Below are 23857 nucleotides of genomic sequence, written 5' to 3'. Positions count from 1 at the left end.
CTAGGCATACTAACTCAACAGGGCATGATCCAGCTATGGGCACTTCGACGTCTTGTTAATTTCAGTAGCATTTTAAAACCCAGCAAAGTGGTGTTTTAAAACACTGGCACCTGATTATCCAGCATGCAACCTGCTTTGGAACAGGTTCCGGTCCCATTGGGGAGGAACAGTCAGTTTGCACTGCTGTCGAGGACGTACTGTAGAGATTGACGGACGGTGGCTCAGTGGTAGGGCATCTGCTTGGGAAGCAGAAGGTCCCAGGTTCAATCCCTGGCATCTCCAAAAAAGGGTCCAGGCAAATAGGCGTGAAAAACCTCAGCTTGAGACTCTGGAGAGCCGCTGCCAGTCTGAGAAGACAATACTGACTTGGATGGACCAAGGGTCTGATTCAGTAGAAGGCAGCTTCATATGTTCATACTCGAGAACTGGGTCACGTTTATGCCTAATGCAACGGAAGCAGTACAACAGGAGTAAAAGGTCATTTGTAAATTAAGTCAGTGTCTGAGGCCTTATAAAGTGCATGCACTTCTCTTCACCACCACCCCATGGCCAACTTTACTGCACTTGCAGGGTGATACGTAGCCGTCGTCACCTGAAAGCTCTCCTCGTGTCCATTTCAAGGCAACCACAGTCATGTGTGGGTACGTCTGTTGTCCGTGTAGGCGAAACCCTTTCTCAGAACCTGGCCTGCCAAAAAACGGTGACATTTTTCAGAAGGTCAGTCGAAGTAATCCTCTATGTCTATGTTCGGGTCTAAGAGATGTTCCCCGTAGCGTGAAAGATCCATCTGATTTAGAATCAAGTTCTCAAAAGTCTCTTCCAGGTCGGTTTCGCCAATCAGCACGGCTCCCATCATGCGCCCGTTCTGCATCACCACCTTGACATATTCCTGGCCTTTGGTACATCTCAGCATCAGTTCGTGGTCTAATCCCAGTCCTTGGCCGTTGTATTTTCCCAGCAGCACCACCTGCAGGAATAAAAACAGGATCGCAGACTGCAAAGGTCTTGGACATACAAGAGTGACAGGAACTGCAGAAGAGAACCTCCTGTCCGGGCTGGCCCTAGACTGGCTGGCACCCTAGGCAAGGCCAACTTCTGGTGCCCCCAGAAGGCCAGCACCCTAGGCAATTCCCTAGTTTGCCTAGTGGCAGGGCCAGCGTGGGCTCCTGTTTAAATTCAGCTGCCTTGCCCCTGAATGCAGGCCATCACTGCCCCAGACAGAGCGTTCTATCTACGCCTTGTGGCAAATAGCCGCTGACGGACCTCTGCTCTGTAGGTTTATCAATGCACAACTTGGAGCAACTGGCTTGACGCGTTTCCTTGCTGGCTGCTCTACCCACCGTTGGGAGGCTAGGAATTTCAGAACTGCAGCTTGCTTCTTCAGAGGCAATTCTTTGCAAGCAGTTGAGTTTAAGAACGTAAGAACATGAGAAGCCATGCCGGATCAAGCCGATGGCCCATCCAGTCCAACACTCTGTCACACAGTGGCCCCCCCAAAAAACAGGTGCCTATATGGCCGGGGACCTACCTACCTAAGGGACCGTCTCTCCCCATATGAGCCCCAGAGGGCACTGAGGTCATCTGGGAAAAACCAGCTGAATATCCCTGGGCCAAGGGAGGCCAGACTGAAAGCCACCCGGGATCGGGCCTTCTCTATTACTGCTCCACTACTGTGGAACCAACTTCCTGAGGAGGTGAGGGCCATACGATGTTTAGAGGGATTCCGTAGGGCCTGCAAGACCCACCTTTTCAGGATGGCCTTCAACTAGCGAAAATTAGTGGAAAACTGTGACAAAACTAGATATGCTGCTAGAAATGCTTTTACTCTTGAAATGTTTTTACTGCTGAAATTTATTGAAATCTGTTATAACGCCATATTATTATGTGAATTTTAATATTTTGTAATTGTTTTAACCGTGTTTTATAATTGCAACTGATGTAATGTGTGTTTTATGCTGTGAGCCGCCCTGAGCCTGCTTCGGCGGGGAGGGCGGGATAGAAATAAAAAATTATTATTATATTATTATTATTATTATAGGAGGTCCACCAATGGGGCCAGGACACTAGAAGCCCTCCCACTGTGCCCCCCAAGCACCAAGGATACAGAGCACCACCGCCCCAGACCAAGTTCCGACAATATGCAGTGGCTAATAGCCACTGATGGACCTCTGCTCCAATCCCCTCTTGAAGCCGTCTATGCTTGTAGCTGCCACCACCTCTTGTGGCAGTGAATTCCATGTGTTAATCACTGCCCCAGACAGAGCGTTTACCTTGTAATTGAAAAATGTTGTGACGTGGGCAAAGAGTTCAAAGCTGAAGTCCATTTCAGCGGGTTCCCCCAAAGCATCAGCGGCCATGCATTTTGCAGCGTACCATCCCATCTGCCTAGCCTGCGTCCACAACCTCATCTGGAAGACGACAGAACAATAAAAGGTGCATGTATTGACACTCAGATCCCTCGAGGCCTACTGCGTTCCTGCTCAAAAAAAGCCCTGGCCATAAGAGATATAACACTCTTTGCTTTACCTGCTGCCATAGCGGACTGGGCTCCCAGGATGCTGTGCAGATGTCCCCTGCTGCGTAGATGTCCAGGAGCGAAGTACGCATCCCTTGGTCCACCTTTAAACCTCCGTCTTGGCCCAGAGCAAACTAAACAAAATAGGTAAAGGTTGATCTTTTAACAGAAAGGGACCACTTCACCAGTGTTTTATATCAGTAACCTTTAGCCTTTTCAGTAAGGGCCACAAGTCCAAATTGATGTGGTATGGTGACTGATCCAAGCCCGGCCCAAGATCCAAGCCGATCCAAGCCAGGCCCTTAAGATCCTTGTCATCTAGGAGGTGGAAAAACAATTCCAGGCCACTTCCCCCTCCCCGGTTTGGAAAAACATCACCTCAGCCAGAGTCACTCTTAATCCTTACGTTGTTCCCCTCGAGGAACGGCTGGACGTTTGGAACCACGCCGGTGGCACTGACGATGAAGTCGCAACCGTACACTTTCCCGTTCGTCAGCTCTGCGTACACTTGCCACAGTTCTGAAATTTATTCGTTTATTAGATTTTGTTTTAGTTGCCACTCAACCGAAGGGTCCCGTGGCAACTTACAACATTAAAAGCAATAAGGAAACAACAAAATAAAAACAAGTCGCAAATGCAAAATATTAAGATATTTAAAATATTAAAATACGTGGTTACCATTATTAAAACAGCCCAAACTTGGGGTCATTTACCCTAGAAAGGCCAACCTATACAATTACGCTTTTCATGCCCTCTGGAAACTAAACAAGTCTGGCAGGGCATGGGCGTCATCCAAAGTGAATTCCACAGGGTGGGAGCCACAATTGAAAAGGCCCTTCTGCTGGTGACAGCTAAAAGAACCATCCTGGGGCAAGAGGCCCGTAGATGACGACTGAAGGGAGCATGGAAGGTTTTAATGGAAGAGGTGGTCCCGTAGCTATGAGCAATACTCCCTCTCAGCTACTGACATTAAAGTTGCGAGCTACTGTATAGAATCATTTGTTCTGGGGCCATTTTTTCCTGAACGAAGACAAAAAAGGCTGAGCCGGAGGCTAAAAATCTGTGAGCTAGCTCACAATAGCTTAGAGGGAACACCGGCTATGAGGGTCCGGGGGAGCAAAGTGGGAGGGCTTCTAGTGTCCTGGCTCCACTGGTGGACGGCCTGATGGCATCTGGGGTTTTCTGGCCACTGTGTGACACAGAATGTTGTACTAGATGGGCCATTGGCCTGATCCAACATGGCTTCTCTTATGTTCTTATGGCAAGGGCTTTGATGGTTAACACAAACACCTTGATTTGGATCTGGAGACTAACTGGCAGCCAGTGCAGCTGCTGCCAAATTGGAGTGACATGAGCTTACCATGATATTCTAGTCAGCAACCTGGCAGCTGTGTTCTGGACCACCTCTGCAGTTTCCAAGGCATTTTCAAGGGTAGCCTGGGAAGATCTTTCCTCCCCAATAGCAACCCCATGACAGTAAGAATGACAGTACCTTGCATGAACACAAGAGGAGGAGAAAGGATCTGGCCTCTTTTCCCATCAATTTTTGGTACTCCTTAAGAATGGTAAAGCTGCAGTACTGCAGTCAGAGCCCTCTGCTCACGACCTGAGTTCAATCCCAGCGGAAGCTGGGTTCAGGTAGCCAGCTCGAGGTTGACTCAGCTCAGCCTTCCATCCTTCCGAGGTCGGTAAAATGAGTACCCAGCTTGCTGGGGGAAAAGTGTAGATGACTGGGGAAGGCGAGGGCAAACCACCTCGTAAAAAGTCTGCCGTGAAAATGTTGAGAAAGCAACGTCACCCCAGAGTCAGAGACGACTGGTGCTTGCACAGGGGACTGCCTTTACCTTTTAAAAAGATGATCACCCTTGGAATGGATGCTAGCTTTATTCATTGTTGGTGGCACTGTAAGGTCATTAAAGATTTCTGGATTTTAGTACTGGTATACATTAAAACCATCACTAGCTATGAGGTACCACTGAAACCCGAATTGGCCTTGTTGGACCTGTGGTTAGATATCTCAATTCCCCATTGGAAGTAAATATCTTATTTCTGCTTTGTTGATAGCAGCCAAAAGGGTGATAGCCATGAACTCGGAAAATTCTGATCCTCTGCATATTAAGGTTGGTGTGCAAAAATATGGGAGACTTATGCAATGGATAAGATTTCGGACTGTACAGACTCTTCAGACAGGTCCAGCATGACTAAAAATTTAGCACTTAAATGGCTACCCTTTTCTTGAATCGTCTTTTACTCGAATGCATATTGCTAGGACATTTATACCTACTCGTTTGTATGCTATTATAAACTTTATGTGATGTAGGACTTACAGTCAACTGCTCTTTATATACTGAATCGTAGAATTGGAAGGGACCTCCAGGGTCATCTAGTCCAACCCCCTGCACAATGCAGGAAACCCGCAAATACCTACCCCAAATTCACAGGATCTTCATCGCTGTCAGATGGCCATCTAGCCTCTGTTGAAAAATCTCCAAGGAAGGAAAGCCCACCACCTCCCAAGGAAGTCTGTTCCACTGAGGAACCACTCTAACGGTCAGGAAGTTCTTCCTAATGTTGAGCCGGAAATTCTTCTGATTCATTTTCAACCCATTGGTTCTGGTCCTACCTTCTGGGGACACAGAAAACAATTCCACACCCTCCTCTATATATGAAGATGGTGATTGTTAACTGTTGTTTAGGGAACCTAAGATTTGCAAATGTATGGAAATTTGTAAACTCCTGTTATTTTTATTTTGATTTCTGGCATCTCCGCTGCTGGTTTGTTAATGTTATATAGTTAGGATTCAATAAAACTAAGTTTGAAAAAAAAAAGATGATGCTCCTCACGCTGTGAGAGCTACGGCTTTAGTTGGAGCAAGCAATGGCCCAAAAGGAAAAGGCATGCCGTGTCTTGATCAGCAAATGGGTTTTCCGTTTTTCTAAAACTTTCTGCTTACCTTGATCTGGTTCTGGCTGAGCTTTCGAGAGAGCCGAGGCTACCTTCTGGGACTGCTGGAACTCTTCTGGGAGGTAGATTTTCTTTATTTCACACAGGCTTTCAACGTGAACTTTATGGGATAGCTTAAGAGAAAGGGACGAGGGCATGCCTTAATATCATGTGTGAGTAAAGCGCTATTAAGTCCCAGCCGACTTGTGGCGACTCCAGGAGGTTTTCAAGACAAGAGACGCTCAGAGGTGGTTGGCTGCTACCTTCCTCTGCATAGCAATCCTTTGATAGTTTCCTATCAAAATGCTTTGCCATTGCCTTCTCCAGTCATCTACGCTTCCCCACCCCCAGCAAGCTGGGTACTCATTTTACCGACCTCGGAAGGATGGAAGGCTGAGTCAACCTGAGCCGGCTACCTGAACCCAGCTTCTGCCGGGATCGAACTCAGGTCGTGAGCAGAGCTTAGGACTGGAGCACTGCAGCTTTACCACTCTGTGCCACGGGGCTCTTATTTGTGAATTTAGGGGGAGGCATTTCTGAATTTCCTGGATTGGGCAGGGGGTTGGACTAGATGACCCTGGAGGTCCCTTCCAACTCTAGGATTCGATGATCCAGAGCCAAGCACAAGCCATTCTTCCTGTTTCTCACCCCCCCCCCCCCGGGTGGCAGGATTATGGGGGGTATTTGTATGCAAGCGTATTTAAAAGGGTGTCCATGCGTGCCGATTAGAAGACCCCGTGGCGCAGAGTGGCAAAGCTGCAGTACTGCAGTTGGAGCCCTCTGCTCACGACCTGAGTTCGATCCCAGCGGAAGCTGGTTCAGGTAGCTGGCTCCAGGTTGACTCAGCCTTCCATCCTTCCCAGGTCGGTAAAATGAGTCCCCAGCTTGCTGGGGGGAAAGTGTAGATGACTGGGGAAGGCGAGGGCAAACCACCCCGTAAAAAGTCTGCCGTGAAAACGTCATGATGCGACATCACCCCAGAGTCGAAAATGACTGGTGCTTGCACAGGGGACTGCCTTTACCTTTTTTAAAAAAAAATCCAAATGCTAACCCCAGCTGACCTTGCCCTGCTTCGCTTCTGATGAGATCTAGCTAGCCTGTCCTGTCCTAGGAATGTCTCCTTAATATCATAAGTACTAGCAACAGGACAAGCAAACTTTAGAACAGGGGTGGCCAAACTGTGGCTCGGGAGCCACATGTGGCTCTTCCACACACATTGCGTGGCTCTCAAAGCCCCCACCCCACCCTATCAATTGCCTTGGAGAAGGTATTTCTCTCTTTAAATCGCTTCTCCAAGCCAAGCCAGTTGGCAGCTTGGAGAATGCATTTAAAGTTTTACAAGGGAGATATCAGCGAGTCCCTTTAGCCGACAGACTTTGCTCCTGTGGAGCAAATACCCCTGACTCAATCCAGCATATATTGCTTGATTGTTCTTTATACCATAACCTCCGTAAAGATTTATTTGGCAAGCTTTCTTTTTCTCCAGATTTGTCTATTCTGCCACCCTGTTATTATTTATTGAGTGATACTGAGGGGGTGGTTAGTGAGGCTGTGGCAAAATTTCTGGCTGACATCCTTAAATTTAATTCTGACCATGTTTGAATGCATCTGTAAGCTCGGTTTTATCTTGATTTTATCTCCAATGTTTAAATTTTTATATTCTGTGTATTTTTATCTGAATCTATTATGGTTTGGTATGGTATGGCATTTAAAGTTAAAGTTGCTTTCTTTCCACCTCTCCCTCCCTCCTCCATCTATTTCCTTCCTTCCACATCTGAAATTCATGTCCTGCAGCTCTCAAACATCTGATGTTTATTCCATGTGGCTCTTACAGTAAGCGAGTTTGGCCACCCCTGCTTTAGGAAGTGTTCTCCTTCATTGAGAACAGACCCAAGCTCACAATTCCTTCCAAGCCCATGAAGGGCATGTGAATTGCCTTGGCAGATCAGCCGAGCTCTGGAACGCTGGTGTACACACCACATGAATTAGACTGTGGAAGAGGCTGCGGGCTCAGTGGTAGAGCATCTGCTTGGCATGCAGAAGGTCCCAGGTATCAATCCCCAGCAACTCCAGTTAAAAAGATCAGGTAAGAGGTGAAGTGAAAGACCTCTGCCTGAGACCTACGAAAGCCACTGCCTGTCTGAGTAGACATACGAATGTATGAACATATGAAGCTGTCTTATACTGAATCAGACCCTCGGTCCATCAAAGTCAGTATTGTCTACTCAGACTGGCAGCTGCTCTCCAGGGTCTCAAACTGAGGTTTTTCATGCCAATTTTCCTGGACCCTTTTTAGTTGGAGATGCCAGGGATTGAACCTGGGACCCTCTGCTTTCCAAGCAGATTCTCTACCACTGAGCCACCGTCCCTCCCCATAACAATACCCACCTTGTTGGACTCATGGTCTGATTTAGTATAAAACAGTTTCATGAGTTCAATTTCAATTTCATATTGGACTCCTTGTATTTAGGGGCCTTGGTCAATGTGAAGTCCATTACTAATAGGCAGGCACAGGTCCTTTTTTGAGTAGGAACGCACAAGAATGCAGTTCTGACTGGTTGGGTGTCAGGGGTGTGGCCTAATATGCAAATAAGTTCCTGCTGGGCTTTTTCTACAAAAAAAGCCCTGGGCAGGCACATGTAATAGAATCATAAGAGTTGGAAGGGACTTCCAGGGTCATCTAGTCCAACCCCCTGCACAATGCAGGAAACTCACAAACACCTCCCCCTAAATTCACAGGATCTTCATTGCTGTCAGATGGCCATCTAGCCTCTGTTGAAAAACCTCCAAGGAAGGAGAGCCCACCACCTCCTGAGGAAGCCTGTTCCACTGAAGAACTGCTCTAACGGTCAGGAAGTTCTTCCTAATGTTGAGCTGGAAACTCTTTTGATTTAATTTCAACCCATTAGTTCTGGTTCTGCCTTCCGGGGCCAAAGAAAACAATTCCACACCATCCTCTATATGACAGCCCTTCAAGTACATGAATATGGTGATCATATCACCTCTCAGTCGCCTCCTCTCCAGGCTGAACATCCCCAGCTCCTTCAACCTTTCTTCATAGGACTTGGGTTTCCGGACCCCTCACCATCCTGAGCCAATTTTTAAGAAGGGGAATTAGAACAAGCAAACAACGGATGGTAGAGCTTTTGGTACCTGCCGTTTTCCAACTTAAATCTCCCCAGCCCCATTCTAAACAAATCTGCATCAGGACGTTCCCTCTAAGCTGTGGAGACTTGTGAGCAAAAATTCTACTTTGTGAGCTACTGGCACTAAAGTTGTGAGCTACTGCATCAAATTAGCTTGCTTTGGGGCCATTTTTCCTGAGCGAAGACAAAAATGTGTGAGACGGAGGCTAAAAAACCATGAGCCAGCTCACACTAACTCAGCTTAGAGGGAACAATGATCAGGACTCTGTTGCGCACATTTACTTGTTGTCATGCTGTCAGCCACCAAGAGAGCCTCAATCAGTTTGCCACTGGAAAGATACATAACGTCCAGACAAGCTTCTTATTGGAGGAAGCTGGTCTACCATCAACAACATTTCTGTCTCAAGCGAAACTCTCAAGTTGCCAGGGAACGTAACTTTGAAGACAGACGTTTTAGATGAAACTTAACAGTCCTGGAGGAATAACTGGATGCAGATGACACTTGCTCTTCGATGCACAGCTCTTCGTGGTGCAGTACTGGTGGTCTATATCCCCCACACAAGTGACCAGGTACCCAAGGACATGGTATGCACAGAAACAGCCCTACCTCTTTTGCTCCCTTGAGACACAAGCCTTCGTGCCAATCGGGACCCAAGGCGCTGCCCATTTCCCCGGGCCCTGCTCCAGCTTCTTCTTCCTTCTCAGTTTCTGGTGGAAAAAAAATCAGGGAAGAGACCAAAAGGTGTAGGTATTATACTGTCAGAACTGTACCTTTGTCTATCTGCTTAGCTAGAGTTAGGCTCAGTTAGCTCAATTGACTCCATGTTGGAGGATGTACTAATCATATTATGAACTTTACTAACCCCACGATTCTGCATTCCAAACAAACTCTGATCACTGAAGAGTGACGGGTAACTCCTAACCCACATCCGCAAGTGCCCTTTGAAGCCTGCGAGACAGAAAAGGACAGCAGGGCTCCTTCCTCCCTGATGGGAGATAAGAGGCCTGGGAACAGACAACCGTCTCCCTAAGTGTGAGAAAAGATTTATTGTTTTATGTTACCCAAAGCATAAGAATGTACCGATGGCCTTGGAAGCCATCGGAGTCAACTTGTTCCTTCCATGACTAGTAGTTCTTGAATAAACGTATTAACTTTTGCAACAAAGTGATGCGTGTCTTTTGAAGTTCCAGTTCTGACATATACAGTCTGGGTCATCAACCCATTCGCCAGATGCCAGTCTAAAGACCAGGGCAGCCAGACCCTCTCAGAGGTAGCTGGGATCATCTCACTCTAAGGCTTTCTTTGGGATGGAGCACAGGCAGTCTGATAGCTGGAGACCACCAACTGGAGGGCTAACAATGTTCCTGACGGCTCCCCTCAGGAGCCGGATGTACTGCAATTGTTTGCACCCGTTAAAAGAGCACTCACCAGCAGTGTTCCCTGTAAGCCGAGTTAGCGTGAGCATGAGATTTTTAGCCTCCAGATCCCACGTTTTTGTCTTAGCTCAGGAAGGATGACCCCAGAGCAAGCTGACTGATGCAGTAGCTCACAACTTTAATGCAAGGAGCCCACGAAGCAGTGTTCGCTCACGAGACTCCGCAGCTTAGAGGGAACGTCGCCCGCCGCACGCGCAAAGGCCAACGAGGACGCGCTGAGTAGTCCGCTTACCCGCTGTCGTATATTTTGTCCTCTTGCAAGCGATGGGAGGCTCCGGTCTCTCCGCGCGCAGCTTCGGAATGAGGAATTCAGCCGCCCCGGCATCAAAGAAGGTATTCCCGATCGCTTTATCTTTGATGGCCCAGATCACCTCGCAACCTTCAACTTCATAGCTGCACGGAGAATTAAAATGACGATTGCAATACCGCGACGAACCAAATTACCACCTAACGTATATTTATAATTAAAGGTAAAGGTAGTCCCTCGTGCAAGCACCAGTTGTTTCCGACTCTAAGGTGACGTCGCGTCACGACGGCCTCTTTGAAGCGAGAGAGGGCCGGCTCAGCGCAGTACGCGAGCCCTCCCCAGCCCCGCTCAGTCCCCCCCCCCTGGCTTTCCCCGCCCCGATCAAAGCAAGAAGCCTGAGCAGGGCAGGGGAAACTGAGGCTTGCATAATGCGCTTCTAGAGCGCGGCAAGCAAGCCCTCCCCCGCCTTGCTCAGCCCCCTCTTGGCTTTCCCCACCCTGATGAGGCTTCTTAGCCTTGATGCGGTGGGGAAGGCCGAGGCCTGCGTATTGCGCTACTGCAAGGAGCACGGTATGCGAGCTGTGGGCCCGGCTCCTCGGGAAGAGAGGGGGCGACCAGCAGTGCCCCCAAGCAGGGTGGCACCCTAGGCCGCCACCAACCCCGCCTACTCTCATGTGGCAGCTCTGGTTAGGCTGAGAGGGTGTGAGTGGCCTAAGGTCACCCAGCAAACTTCCATGGCGCGAAGCACAAGCTTCCATGGATTTCCCAAATTCTAGTCCCACACTTGTAACCAGGGGTGGAATTCTAGCAGGAGCTCCTTTGCATATTAGGCCACGCCCCCCCATGTAGCCAATCCTCTGAGAGCTTACAAAAAAAGAGCCTTGTAAGCTCTTGGAGGATTGGCTACATCAAGGGGGTGTGGCCTAATATCAAAAGGAATTCCTGCTACAAAAAAAGCCCTGGAAGCAGCAGATTCCACAATTTGGAATTAGATAATATAAAAGCCATGGTTGAGAGTTTCTGGGTGGGAGGAATTGCTGGTAAAGACAGATGAGGCATTTGGCAGGTTTCTACAGTGAAACCAGAGAGATCCCGATCCTAGAAAAACCACCTTGAACTGGAAGCAGGGGTGGAATTCTAGCAGGAGCTCCTTTGCATATTAGGCCACACCCACTGATGTAGCCAATCCTTCAAGAGCTTACAAGGCTCTTTTTTGTAAGCTCTTGGAGGATTGGCTACATCAAAGGTGTGTGGCCTAATATGCAAAGGAGCTCCTACTAGAATTTCACCCCGGCTTGCGACCATTACACCATGCTGGCTCTGTGGTAACAGGATGTCAACATAAAGCCACTAGCTGCTGTACAGAATTTGTTAGTACAACTTAGGCTTTATAGCCAAGACAATCTTCTATTTTCTTTTTTTTAAAGTTTCACTTACACCAATTCCAGTGCAATGCCACCGTTGCCAACAATAATTATTCTTCTGGCTTTTGCCAGATGTTTCTGAAACTCCTACAGTGAAGAAAGAAATCATTATGAACAGAGGGTAGAAACTGAGAAGTTCCCATTCAGCACTGAAACAAATAGAACCGCCCCATCAATTAAAGTGTGTTAAAGAATGCAGAAGGGGATGGGGCAGTCCTCAGAGCTGAATGCCTAATCCTGCCTGTTTTTGAGCCACAACGTTTTCCCCAGTGTAGTCTCCATTTTCATAGAATTGTAGAGCTGGCGGGGACCTCCCAGGGTCTTCTAGTCCAACCCCCCGCACAATGCAGGAAATTCGCAAACATCTCCCCCTAAATTCACAGGATCTACATTGCATTTTCTTGGCTTAGGCACCACCGCAACTTCTACGGCTGCCCCAAAAGATCCTCTGAACACCACTCACGAAGTTCAAGTCTCTGGAAAAGCAAGATATACATTTCCTAAACAAAAGAGTGCCTGTTTGGATTGCAAAGGTGTGCAAAATAATCTCCCCGCCCCGTGTCTTTGTCTTCTGCTTTTTTCATGCTTCTAGTATTGCCATCACGTACAACCTGCACAAAGACCCAACCGAGTCTGACAAACCAGGAGCAAATAACAGTAACGCTGCCTGCCCTGACTGGGATAGCCCAAGCTAGTCTGATCTAGTCAGCTCTCGGAAGGTGAACAGGGTTGACACTGGTTGAGTACTTGGATGGGAGACACCCAAGGAAGTGTTGGATAACTCTGCATGCAAGAGCATCAGGAAGGGAAAGGGTTAAGAGAAGTCTCCCATTCAGGTACACTTGGCAGGTGGCGCCACCCTCTAATCCAGGGATGTTAAACATGTGGTCCGGGAAACAAATCAGACTCCCAGAGGGTTCCTATCAGGCCCCCCCCCCCGAGCAACTGGCCATTGTCTGCTTCCTTCTCCCTCTCTTGCTCCCTTCTGCATCACAGCTTGATTTGCCAGGCTTGCTCAGTTGCACAGAAGCTACAGAGCAAAGCCTCTATTTCCTTCATTGGCTGAGGCTCCTCCCTTGGGGAGAAAGGGGGGGGGAGGGAACGTTTGCTTTGCTAGGCTCTCTCAATAGCACAGCGGAGCTACTGAGCCGAGCCTCTCTCCTTTCTGTTCACTGAAGCTCCTCCCCCTCCTTGTCCCCTGGGGAAGGAATGAAGGCCCAGTTCCCTAGATCCCATGGGAGAAAACGAGTGCTAGTGTTTTAAGCATGTTTTCTTTTAAGCTTTTTAAGAATTCTGTTTGTCTGTGCCCTTTATAAAGCTTCTGTGCTTCCAGGGAAATGCCCCCCTCATTTAACCCAATGGGGAAGACCAGGGTTGCTATGCAGAGGCAGGAAACCATGACAGGCTGCCATAACTCTCAGCTGCGACTCGATGCCGCATTTGCCACCGTGGCGCCGCTCACCCAGATGGCCCAGGCTAGCCCGATCTCATCAAACCGCAGAAGCTAAGCAAGGTTGGCCTGGCTCGTACTTGGATGGGAGACCAGGGTGGCTTTGCAGGGGCAGGCAACGGCAAACCACCTCTGAACCTCTTTTGCCTTGAAAACCTTAGGGGCTGCCCATACGTCAGCTGTAACTTGACAGCACTTCCCACCACCAGTGCTGCCCACGCTTCCTAGCTGCTTTGGACAATGTCTACCCCGGCAGGATGCAAAAGGGGAAGGGAAGGGATTTATACTCCACCCTTCGCTAGCCAAAGGAGTCTCAGAGCAGCTTGCAAATCGCCTTTCCCTTCCCCTCTGTACAACAGACACCCTGTGAGGTAGGTGGGGCTGAGAGAGCTCTGACAGAAACTGCTCTTGAGCAGAACAGCCTTGAGAGAACTTGTGGCCAACCCAAGGTCCCATCAGCAGGTGTATGTGGAGGAGTGGGGAAATCAAACCCGATTCTCCCTGATAAGAGTCTGTGCACTTAACCACACCAAATACTATGCAAGCAAACGAGATTACCGTAGCACTGTCTGTATCCCGGATGCCCAACACAAAGCGGTTTCCTTCGGTAATTAATTTTGGCTTGGCTCCGGCGCACAGGCAAAGCTTCTCATAGGTGTACTCCTTGCCATCTTCTGTGATTACTTTCTGGAACCAGATTTAAAGCCAGCAGAGAGAGGAAATCAGTTGACTGAAGGTTTGCAAAGCAAGCTGCTGATTTGCTATTGATTTGCTATAGCCTTGGAAGGTATTTCCCCCTCCCAACATCAAAAATGTGGCTAACAATTCAACAGCAAAAATTAAAGTCAAAATGTTGCAGGATCAGAACCCAATGGACAGTGAATAAACGTTACCGTCTATGTAGGAAGCAGGAAATTTATGCTATTGTAAAGGATCAGGGCTTTTTTTGTAGCAAGAACTCCTTTGCACATTAGGCCACACACCCCTGATGTAGCCAATCCTCCTGGAGCTCACAGTAGGCCCTGTACGAGGAGCCCTGTAAGGAATTCTAGCAGGAACTCCTTTGCATATTAGGCCACACACCCCTGATGTAGCCAGTCCTCCTGGAGCTTACAGCAGGCCCTGTACGAAGAGCCCTGTAAGGAATTCTAGCAGGACCTCCTTTGCCTATTAGGCCACACCCCCTGATGTAGCCAATCCTCCTGGAGCTCACAGTAGGCCCTGTACGAAGAGCCCTGTAAGGAATTCTAGCAGGACCTCCTTTGCATATTAGGCCACACCCTCCTGATGTAGCTAATCCTCCTGGAGCTTACAATAGGCCCTGTACGAAGAGCCCTGTAAGGAATTCTAGCAGGACCTCCTTTGCCTGTTAGGCCACACACCCCTGATGTAGCCAATCCTCCTGGAGCTTACAACGCTCTTTTTTGTAAGCTCTTGGAGGACTGACTACATCAGGGGTGTGTGGCCTAATGTGCGAAGGAATTCCTGCGACAAAAAAAGCCCTGGAAATGAGAAACAAAAATGAGAAACAGATGGTGATTAAAATGCGGAGTTCGCTACCAGAGGATGATGGCCACAGGAATAAACACATTTCAAAGGGGATTAGAGAGATTCATGGACTAGCCATGGTGATGACTGAGGGGAACCTCCACATCTAGAGGCATTAATTCTCTGAATCCCAGAGCCAGGAGGCAACATCAGGAGAAGGCCTCAGCCTCTATGCCCTGTTGGCCATCCAGAGGAACATAAGAGAAGCCATGTTGGATCAGGCCAATGGCCCATCCAGTCCAACACTCTATGTCACACAGTGGCCAAAAAACCCACGTGCCATCAGGAGGTCCACCCATGGGGCTAGAAGCCCTCCCACTGTGCCCCCACCCCCAAGCACCAAGAATACAGAGCATCACTGCCCCAGACAGAGAGTTCCAACAATACGCTGTGGCTAATAGCCACTGATGGACCTCTGCTCCATATGTTGATCCAGTCCCTGCTTGAAGCTGGCTATGCCTGTAGCTGCCACCACCTCCTGTGGCCTGTGGAACTGGTTGGCCATTGTTGTGAGACAGGATGCTGAATGAGATGGACCACTGGTCTGATCCAGCAGGGTTCTTCTGATGTTCTTGCGAAGGCCTCAGCCTCTATTCCCTGTTGTTGGCTGTCCAGAGGAAGAGGGTGGCCACTGTGTGAGACAGGATGCTGGACAAATTGGTCTGATCCAGCAGGGCTCTTCTTATGTTCTTAAGACTATTAAAACAGTACAGAACTTCAAAGGAAGGAGAGGAACCTCCCTCACCCCCCCCCCCCAAAACCCCCTCTAGAAACCCCCCACACTGCGTGGAACATAAAGAACGACTTGCGGATTCATTTGCCATAATAGGTTTTGATACAAAAACCATGGCCTGAGGCATTTTGCCATGTATTAACAGTAAATTAAACTGTCATCCACCTCCAAAAAAATTTAATGCAAGGTAAATAAATGGAGCATGGACAACTTCAGCACAACTTTTACAGCCATGCTGCTATGTGCCAGATAGGTTTTTTATTATTATTTTCAAGGTTTTCTTGCTTTCCACCTGTGACACTTAACATAAGAACATCAGAAGAGCCCTGCTGGATCCGACCAGTGGTCCATCTAGCCCAGCATCTTTAGAACATAAGAAGAGCCCTGCTAGGTCAGACCAGTGGTCCATCTAGTCCAGCATCCTAAGAACATCAGAAGAGCCCTGCTGGATCAGACCTGTGGTCCATCTAGTCCAGCATCTTAAGAACATAAGAAGAGCCCTACTGGATCAGACCAGTGGTCCATCTAGCCCAGCATCTTTAGAACATAAGAAGAGCCCTGCTAGGTCAGACCAGTGGTCCATCTAGTCCAGCTTCCTAAGAACACAAGAAGAGCCCTTCTGGATCTGACCAGTGGTTCATCTAGTCTAGCATCTTAAGAACACAAGAAGAGCCCTGCTGGATCTGACCAGTGGTTCATCTAGTCTAGCATCTTAAGAACACAAGAAGAGCCCTGCTGGAACAGACCAGTGGTCCATCTAGTCCAGCCTCCTAAGAACACAAGAAGAGCCCTGCTGGATCTGACCAGTGGTTCATCTAGTCTAGCATCTTAAGAACACAAGAAGAGCCCTGCTGGAACAGACCAGTGGTCCATCTAGTCCAGCCTCCTAAGAACACAAGAAGAGCCCTGCTGGATCTGACCAGTGGTTTATCTAGTCCAGCTTTATAAGAACATAAGAAGAGCCCTGCTGGATCAGACCAGTGATCCATCTCATCCTGCCTCACACAGTGGCCAACAAGTTCCTTTGGACGGCCAACAATAGGGCATAGAGGTCTTCCTCTGATATTGCCTCCCGGCACTGAGATTCAGAAGGATTAGTGACTCTGAATGTGGAGGTCCCCCTCAGTCACCATGGCTAGTAGCCACTGACAGATTTACTCTCCACAAATCTAATCCCCTTTTCACGTCGCTTATTCCCCGTGGCCATCGTAATGCTCTCTGGTAGCAGATTCCACATTTTAATCATGCTCTGTGTAAAGAAATACTTCCAAAGACTGCAGCAGCATCTTTGCTGGATGAGATTAGGGCCCACTGAATCTTCAATATCAACAAGCCTCCTTATCGTGCCTCGGAATTCTGCAGGATCTGTTTTGGCAATGCAAAAAGTTGTCACGCTGGAACCGGCCAGTAGAGATGACTGCCTTGAGAAGAAGAAGACCGTAGATTTATACCCCACCCTTCTCTCTGAATCAGAGTCTCAGAGCAGTTCACAATCTCCTTTGTCTTCTTCCCCCTCAACAGACACCTTGTGAGGTGAATGGGGCTGAGAGAGCTCTCCCAGCAGCTGCCCTTTCAAAGACAACTCCTGCAAGAGCTATGGCTGATCCAAGGCCATCCCAGCAGCTGCAAGTGGAGGAGTGGGGAATCAAACCCGGTTCTCCCAGATAAGCGTCCGCGCGCTTAACCACTACACCAAACTGGTTGAGTGCAGCAACCCTGTGACTTTAGAGGATGTGGGGCAACTCTGAGGTTTCAACTGCCTCTTCTTTAAGGAAAAAAACTTGACTCCCCACTCCCAGCCCATGAAGCTGCTTCTGCTTCCCACTGCAGTCGTTGACAGTCATCTGGGAAAATGTCAAGTGGGATATTTTTCAGCTCTGGATTTCAGCGTGGAAGTTTGGGAGTCCAGAACGGACTCACTCGCTTCCATGTTTTTTCCCATCACTTTTCGCGACCAGTGTCTGCTTCTCCCCCGTTACAGGGTCTCCATCCCAAGCCCTTGACTCTGTAGTCAGATGAAAGCTAACCTTGCAGGAATTAACCGAAAACAAGGCACAAACATTTCCACATGGTGGCAGCACCTGTTTTGTGATAGCCGGAGGTGGAATTCTAGCAGGAGCTGCTTTGCATATTAGGCCACACCCCCCGATGTAGCCAATCCTCCAAGAGCTTGCAAGGCTCTTTTTTGTAAGCTCTTGTAGGATTGGCTACATTGGGGTGTGGCCTAATATGCAAAGGAGCTCCTGCTAGAATTCCACCCCTGGTGATAGCACACTTCTTCAGCCATCCAGAATTTTATCCTGAATTAAACTTTGTTGGTCTTACGGGTGCTGCCGGACTCCCAACAAAGCATGTAAGGGAGCCTTCAGGAGAAGACCAACACGGCTACACATCTGAATCTGCTTTGTGACAGAGCAACGTCTGAGTCCAGTGGCACCCTTAAGACCGACGAAGCCTATTCTGGGTATAAGCTTTTGTGTGCATTAATATTTCTTCAGATGCACACGAAAGCTTATAGCCAGAATTAAACTTTGTTGGCCTAAAAGAGCGCCGCTGGACTTGAACTTTGTCCTGCTGCTTCAGGCAAGCACAGCTCTCCACCAGTGCTCCCTCGAAGCTGTGGAGTCTTGTGAGCAAAAGTTCTATCTGTGAGCTACTAGCATGGACGTTGTGAGCAAGTGCATAAATTAGTGGGTTCTGAGGCCATTTTTCCTGAGCCAAGTCAAAAATCTGTGAGTCAAAGGCTAAAAAACTCAAGCTAGCTCACATGAAGACCGATTTCACACTAGGCTTGTTTCGGGTGGAGAGCCCTTTTGCTCCCGGTGCTTATATGAACATATGAAGCTACCTTGAGAGCCAGTTTGGTGTAGTGGTTAAGTGTATAGACTCTTATCTGGGAGAACTGGGTTTGATTCCCCACTCCTCCACTTGCACTTGCTGAGATGGCCTTGGGTCAGCCATAGCTATCATAGAAGCTGTCCTTGAAAGAGCAGCTGCTATAAAAGCACTCTCAGCCCCATCTACCTCACAGGGTGTTTGTTGGGGGGTGGGGAGATAGAGGAGATTGTGACCGCTCTGAGACTCAGAGTATAGGATGGGATATAAATCCAAAAAATCTTCTTATACTGAATCAGACCCTCAGTCCATCAAAGTCAGTATCGTCTACTCAGAATGGCAGCGGCTCTCCAGGGTCTCAAGCTGAGATTTTTCACACCTCTTTGCCTGGACCCTTTTTAGTTAGAGATGCCGGAGATTGAACCTGGGACCTTCTGTGTACCAAGCACATGCTCTACCACTGAGCCACTGTCCTTCCCCTCCCTTCTCTCGGTTTTCACACAAGCTACCCCGGAGCTGCACGTTGGCGTGCCGCTTTCCCACAGCAAGTGAGATCCTCTTACAAGGGGTTTCTGCTTGCCACAGAAAAGCGGTGGGCCAACTCGCAGCTCCGGGGCAGCTTGTGCGAAAACCAAGAGAAGCACTGGGGGGAGCAAAAGTGCTTTCCACCTGGAACAAGCCCTAGTGCGAAATCGGTCTCTCTCGGCTTAGAGGGAACACTGCTGCCCACCTGAATCCACTTTGTGATAGTCAGATCTGAGTCCAGCAGCTTCACCTACACTACTAAGAGATGCAAAGTAACACATGCATTCCATATAACTACTTCAGTGCAAACCAAATGGATACAACAGGAGTATTTTACTCCTCTTTCATTTCATTTTACAAATCAAGGCAAAAGAAGAAAAGGTTCCCTTACATGCTCATCGCTTTTCAACCGTTTTACTCCAGACTGGATAACTTTAATGTTAGGGTAGCGTCTCTCCAATATGCTGCTTGCTTGCTCCTCGATTTCGAATTCTTCTAAAGCTCTGGAAACCTGGCAAAAAAACCCACAACAGGGTGGTTTTAGGGGGTTACGGATGTTCAGAGCTCTTTTTGTGGGAAAAAACCCCCAGCAGGAACTCATTTGCATATTAGACCACACCCCTGACATCACCATTGTTCCACACAGGCCTTTTTTGTGGGAAAAGCCCAGCTGCAACTCATTTGCATATTAAGCCACACCCTCTGACACCAAGACAGCTGGAACTGTGTTCCTGTGTGTTCCTGCTCAAAAAAAGCCCTGCGATGCAGAATCTACTCAAGCTGCAGCTGTATATTTTGCCCACATGTAACTCCAAGCTTTATACATATTTTAAAAAAAACAACACAGAAGTCAAAGAGATTGCCACTATAGGAAGGACTGTGGCTCAGCAGAAAAGGCTCTGCTTTGCATGCAGAAGGTCCCAGGTTGAATCCCTGTCATCTCCAGTTGCAAGGACCAGGCAGTAGGTAATGTGAAAGACCTCAGCCTGAGACCCTGGAGAACTGCTGCCAGTCTAAGTAGACAGTACTTGCCTTGATGGAACAGTGATCTGATTCAGTATAAGGCAGCTCCATGTGTACTTATGTGTCTCTGTATAATGAAGAATTGATCTGTGGGTATCTGGGGCTCAAAGGGGGGGGGGGCTGTTTTTTGAGGTAGAGGTATCACATTTTCAGCATAGTATCTGGTGCCTCTCTTTAACCCCTCCCCCAAAGTTTCAAAAAGTTTGGACCAGGGGATCCAATTCTATGAGCCCCCAAAGAAGGGGCCCCTATCCATTATTTCCCATGGAAGGAAGGCATTTAAAAGGAGCACAGTCCCTTTAAGTGTGATGAACATATGAAGCTGCTTTAGACTGAGTCAGACCCTGGATCCATCAAAGTCAGTATTGTCTACTCAGACTGGCAGCGGCTCTCCAGGGTCTCAAGCTGAGGTTTTTCACACCAATTTGCCTGGACCCTTTTTTGGAAATGCCAGGGATTTAACCTGGGACCTTCTGCTTACCAAGCAGCTGTTCTACCACTGAGCTACCATCCCTCTCAATTCTGGCTATAAGATGGCGAGAACTCCCTTTGGAGTTCAATCATGCTTGTCACACCCTTTCTCCTGGCTCCACCTCCAAAGTCCCCAGTTATTTCCAAAGTCGGAAATGGCAACCATACTCTTTCAAGAACCCCAATGTCATAAATTATCATGGCTAAAGAATGAAAGAAAAGCCCCAAGGTGACAAAAGACTTAAGTATTACTTTGTTGTTTATAAATTATCATGGGTTTCTTTTATAATCCTGAACAGGAGTAATCCGGTTCATTTTAGCTGACGTCTCCACTACCAGGGACTCTTTTGAGCTTCCCAACATGCTCTGAACTAACGCTGGAAAGTAAGGCATCATGTGACAGAATTACATGACTTAACAGCAATAGTTACAGAGAACATGCCCCGCCATTTAATATCTTACTCTCATCCTCGCCCTGCCTATATCACTCAAGAATATTTACTGCCGGTTTGGAAACCACATCCCAAGTGAACAAAACGGAGCATCAGAGAAGTACAGAAAATATTACATGAGCCTCCAACCCACAGTGTTCCTAAAAACAATGGTTGGCACCAGGGCTTCTTTTGGTAGATGAAACCCAGCAGGAACTCATTTGCATATTAGGCCACACCCTCTGGCATCACTGCTGTTTCACGCAGGGCTTTTTGTAGAAAAGGCCCAGCAGGAACTCATTTGCATATTAGGCCACACCCCCTGACACCAAGCCAGCTGGGACTGTGTTCCTGTGTGTTCCTGCTAAAACAAAAACACTGGCTAGCATGAGCTACACAGACCTGGGAAGCCTGCGGCAGGTCGTGTATCACGAGTTAGAACCCATCTTCCTCACCTGTCTGAAGTTTGTTACTGTTTTTATAACTGGAGATGCCGTGATCAGTAAAATATCCTCGGAGGGAAACTCTGTAGCCAGCTTTTAAGAGAAAAAGGAAAAAAGCTTGAGATTTATTTTTCGACAATACTTTATGTCGTCCCCCCCCCCCCCCCGCAAAAAAAAAATCAACGTTCTAGCAGACACTTTGACGATTCTTTAATGAGGAAGAGAGCCAGATATGAACAAAACCACTTGCAGAAAGAACGAAGCAGGAGTCCAGTGGTACCTTTTAGCTAGGGTGGCCAGGTCTGTGTTGGAAAATACCTGGAGACCTTGGGGGTGGATCTGGGAGAGGGAAGGGAAAGGGGAGGGGACTCGGCATGGTCCAAATAACTTTAAATCCATTCTCCAAACTTCCAGCTTGTGATCATTGCTACTAGGAATATTCCTAACCTTCCATTAAAAAAAAAGGTGATTTTCATCAGTTTTCCCCCCCTCCACTCCAGGAGGGAGGGAAAGAAAGGAACTTTAAATGCATTCTCCAAACTGCCAGCTTGTGATCATTGCTACTAGGAATATTCCTAACCTTCCACTCCAAAAAAAGGTGATTTTCATCAGTTTCCCCCCCCTCCACTTCAGGAGGGAGGGAGAGGAGGAAAGAAAGGAACTTTAAATGCATTCTCCAAACTGCCAGCTTGTGATCATTGCTACTAGGAATATTCCTAACCTTCCACTCCAAAAAAAGGTGATTTTCATCAGTTTTCCCCCCACCACTTCAGGAGCGAGGGAGAGGAGGAAAGAAAGGAACTTAAATTGCATTCTCCAAACTGCCAGTTTGTGATCATTGCTACTAGGAATATTCCTAACTTTCCACTCCCAAAAAAGGTGATTTTCATCAGTTTTTTTCCCAAATGAGGAAGCCCCCTCCCCCAAAAAGGAGGACATCTGGTAACCCCGAAGTAAGCGATGCTTCCCATTTCCGCTGCAATCCTATGAAACGTTAATATAAAGGTGCTTAAACCGCGCGTGCGCTTTGAATCAGGAACCTCGGCACCCCGCACATGCTCACAGCCACACAATTTTGAGGAGGAAACCGAGATCTTACCCTCTCGGCGCACGTCACTCCCGCGATGCCCCCCTCCCACCACAGCGAATCGGCTCCCGAGGGCGGCGAGGAGCGGACGCGAATCAGCTGCCATGATGGCCGCGGAAAACGGCTCACTCGATCCCCGGCAACTAGTCACCAGGAAGCTGCTTCGCTACGGTGCGCCGCGAGGGTCCTGTTTGAACGTTTCTTCCCATTTGCGCTTTCTTTGAAAAGGCTCCGGAGGGGGCGTGTCCAGGTAAAAGGAGACTCTCTGTTGCCCCGCAGCGGCCAGATTATTATATGGCACCTAAGGAGTATGTTTGCTGTTTAGATCCAAGTAGGCGTCAAATGCTATCTCTAAGACCAAACGTTTTATTCAGACGTAAGCTTTCGTATTGCATGCATACTTCTTCAGACGATTGGATGGGGTACAGTGAGCTGAAATACATATAGCTGGTGGGTTAAGAGTGTAAACTGATACAAAGTGGCAAAATAGTGTATTTCATCCTAACTGTATCAATTTACATTCTTAATCCACCAGCTACATGTATTTCAATGCAACCCATTGTACCGTCCCCTCATCTGAAGAAGTATGCATGCGTACGAAGCTCACATTCTGAATAAAACTTTGTTGATCTTAAAGGTGCAACTTGACTCCTACTTTTGTTCTACTGCTTCAAACCAACAGGGCTGCCCACTTGGATCCATATAGATCCAGGACCAGAGAGGAGAGCGGGAGGAAGTCATTTTAATTTGTTCCAGCCAACGGAAACCTGAGTCTGGCCATATTGAAGACGAACAATATTTATTCCAGCATCAGCTTTCGTGTGTTAGAGGCAAACGCCATGTTAAAAAGGTCCCTGGAGTCCCTGTGCAAGGACCGGTCGTTTCTGACTCGCCTCCTGTTTAAGTTTGCTACAGGCCAGGGGTGCCCGAACTATGGCTGGGAGCCACATGTGGCTCTTTCACACATATTGTGTGGCTCTCGGAAGCCCCCACCGCCCTGTCAGCTGGCTTGGAGAAGACAATTTGTCTCTTTCAATCACTTCTCCATGCAAGCCAGTTGGCAGCTTGGAGAATGCATTTACTGTAATGTTGTTTTCTTTCCACCTCTCCCTCCCCCATCTATGTTTCCCTCCTTCCCTTCCTTGCGGCTCTCAAAACATCTGATATTCATGTCTTGCAGCTCTCAAAAATCAGATGTTTATTCTATGTGGCTCTTCATGTTAAGCAAGTATGGCCACCCTTGGCCTTAGAGGGATCAGCGTGTGTCATTCTTCCCACATTCAGAAAAATGCACGAGGGACCATACTGCTTTTAGAAGCAGGTGGGAGATTTCACGGTTGAGTGCACCCCCTGGGTGTCAACATCCTTGCTGCTGAAAAGCTAGTAGGTCAGGGAGTTTTCCATGCAAGGTGGAAATCCACCTGCACGTTTGGGTGTTTTCCACCTGCCAGAGATACAGGCTCACCTAGACCGCAGCCACTTTTTGCTGGGAGGGATGGGAGAATGTAAGCCAGGGGTGTCAACTCATTTGTTATGAGGGCCGGATCTGACATAAATGAGACTTTTGTCGGGCTGGGCCACGTTGTGTCAGAAAATGT

The 23857-nt window shown here is 48.1% G+C and overlaps 1 protein-coding gene across 1 annotated transcript; it reads right to left on the bottom strand.

The window, feature by feature from the left end:
• Positions 1 to 406: 406 nt before the first annotated feature.
• On the bottom strand, positions 407 to 22365 carry PYROXD1 (pyridine nucleotide-disulphide oxidoreductase domain 1). The gene is given in 13 exon segments (XM_060245892.1): positions 407 to 967; positions 2271 to 2408; positions 2527 to 2649; positions 2922 to 3034; positions 5470 to 5593; positions 9213 to 9313; positions 10275 to 10435; positions 11727 to 11800; positions 13722 to 13850; positions 19196 to 19315; positions 21185 to 21265; positions 22272 to 22304; positions 22306 to 22365. Coding segments are annotated over 13 exon segments (1506 nt in total). The 3' UTR covers positions 407 to 718.
• Between the last annotated feature and the right edge of the window lie 1492 nt (positions 22366 to 23857).

Source organism: Heteronotia binoei, chromosome 8, assembly GCF_032191835.1.
Source record: "Heteronotia binoei isolate CCM8104 ecotype False Entrance Well chromosome 8, APGP_CSIRO_Hbin_v1, whole genome shotgun sequence".
Taxonomy (NCBI): domain Eukaryota; kingdom Metazoa; phylum Chordata; class Lepidosauria; order Squamata; family Gekkonidae; genus Heteronotia; species Heteronotia binoei.
Note: the sequence above shows the minus strand (reverse complement) of the source record. Positions and strands in the feature narration are given on the sequence as shown.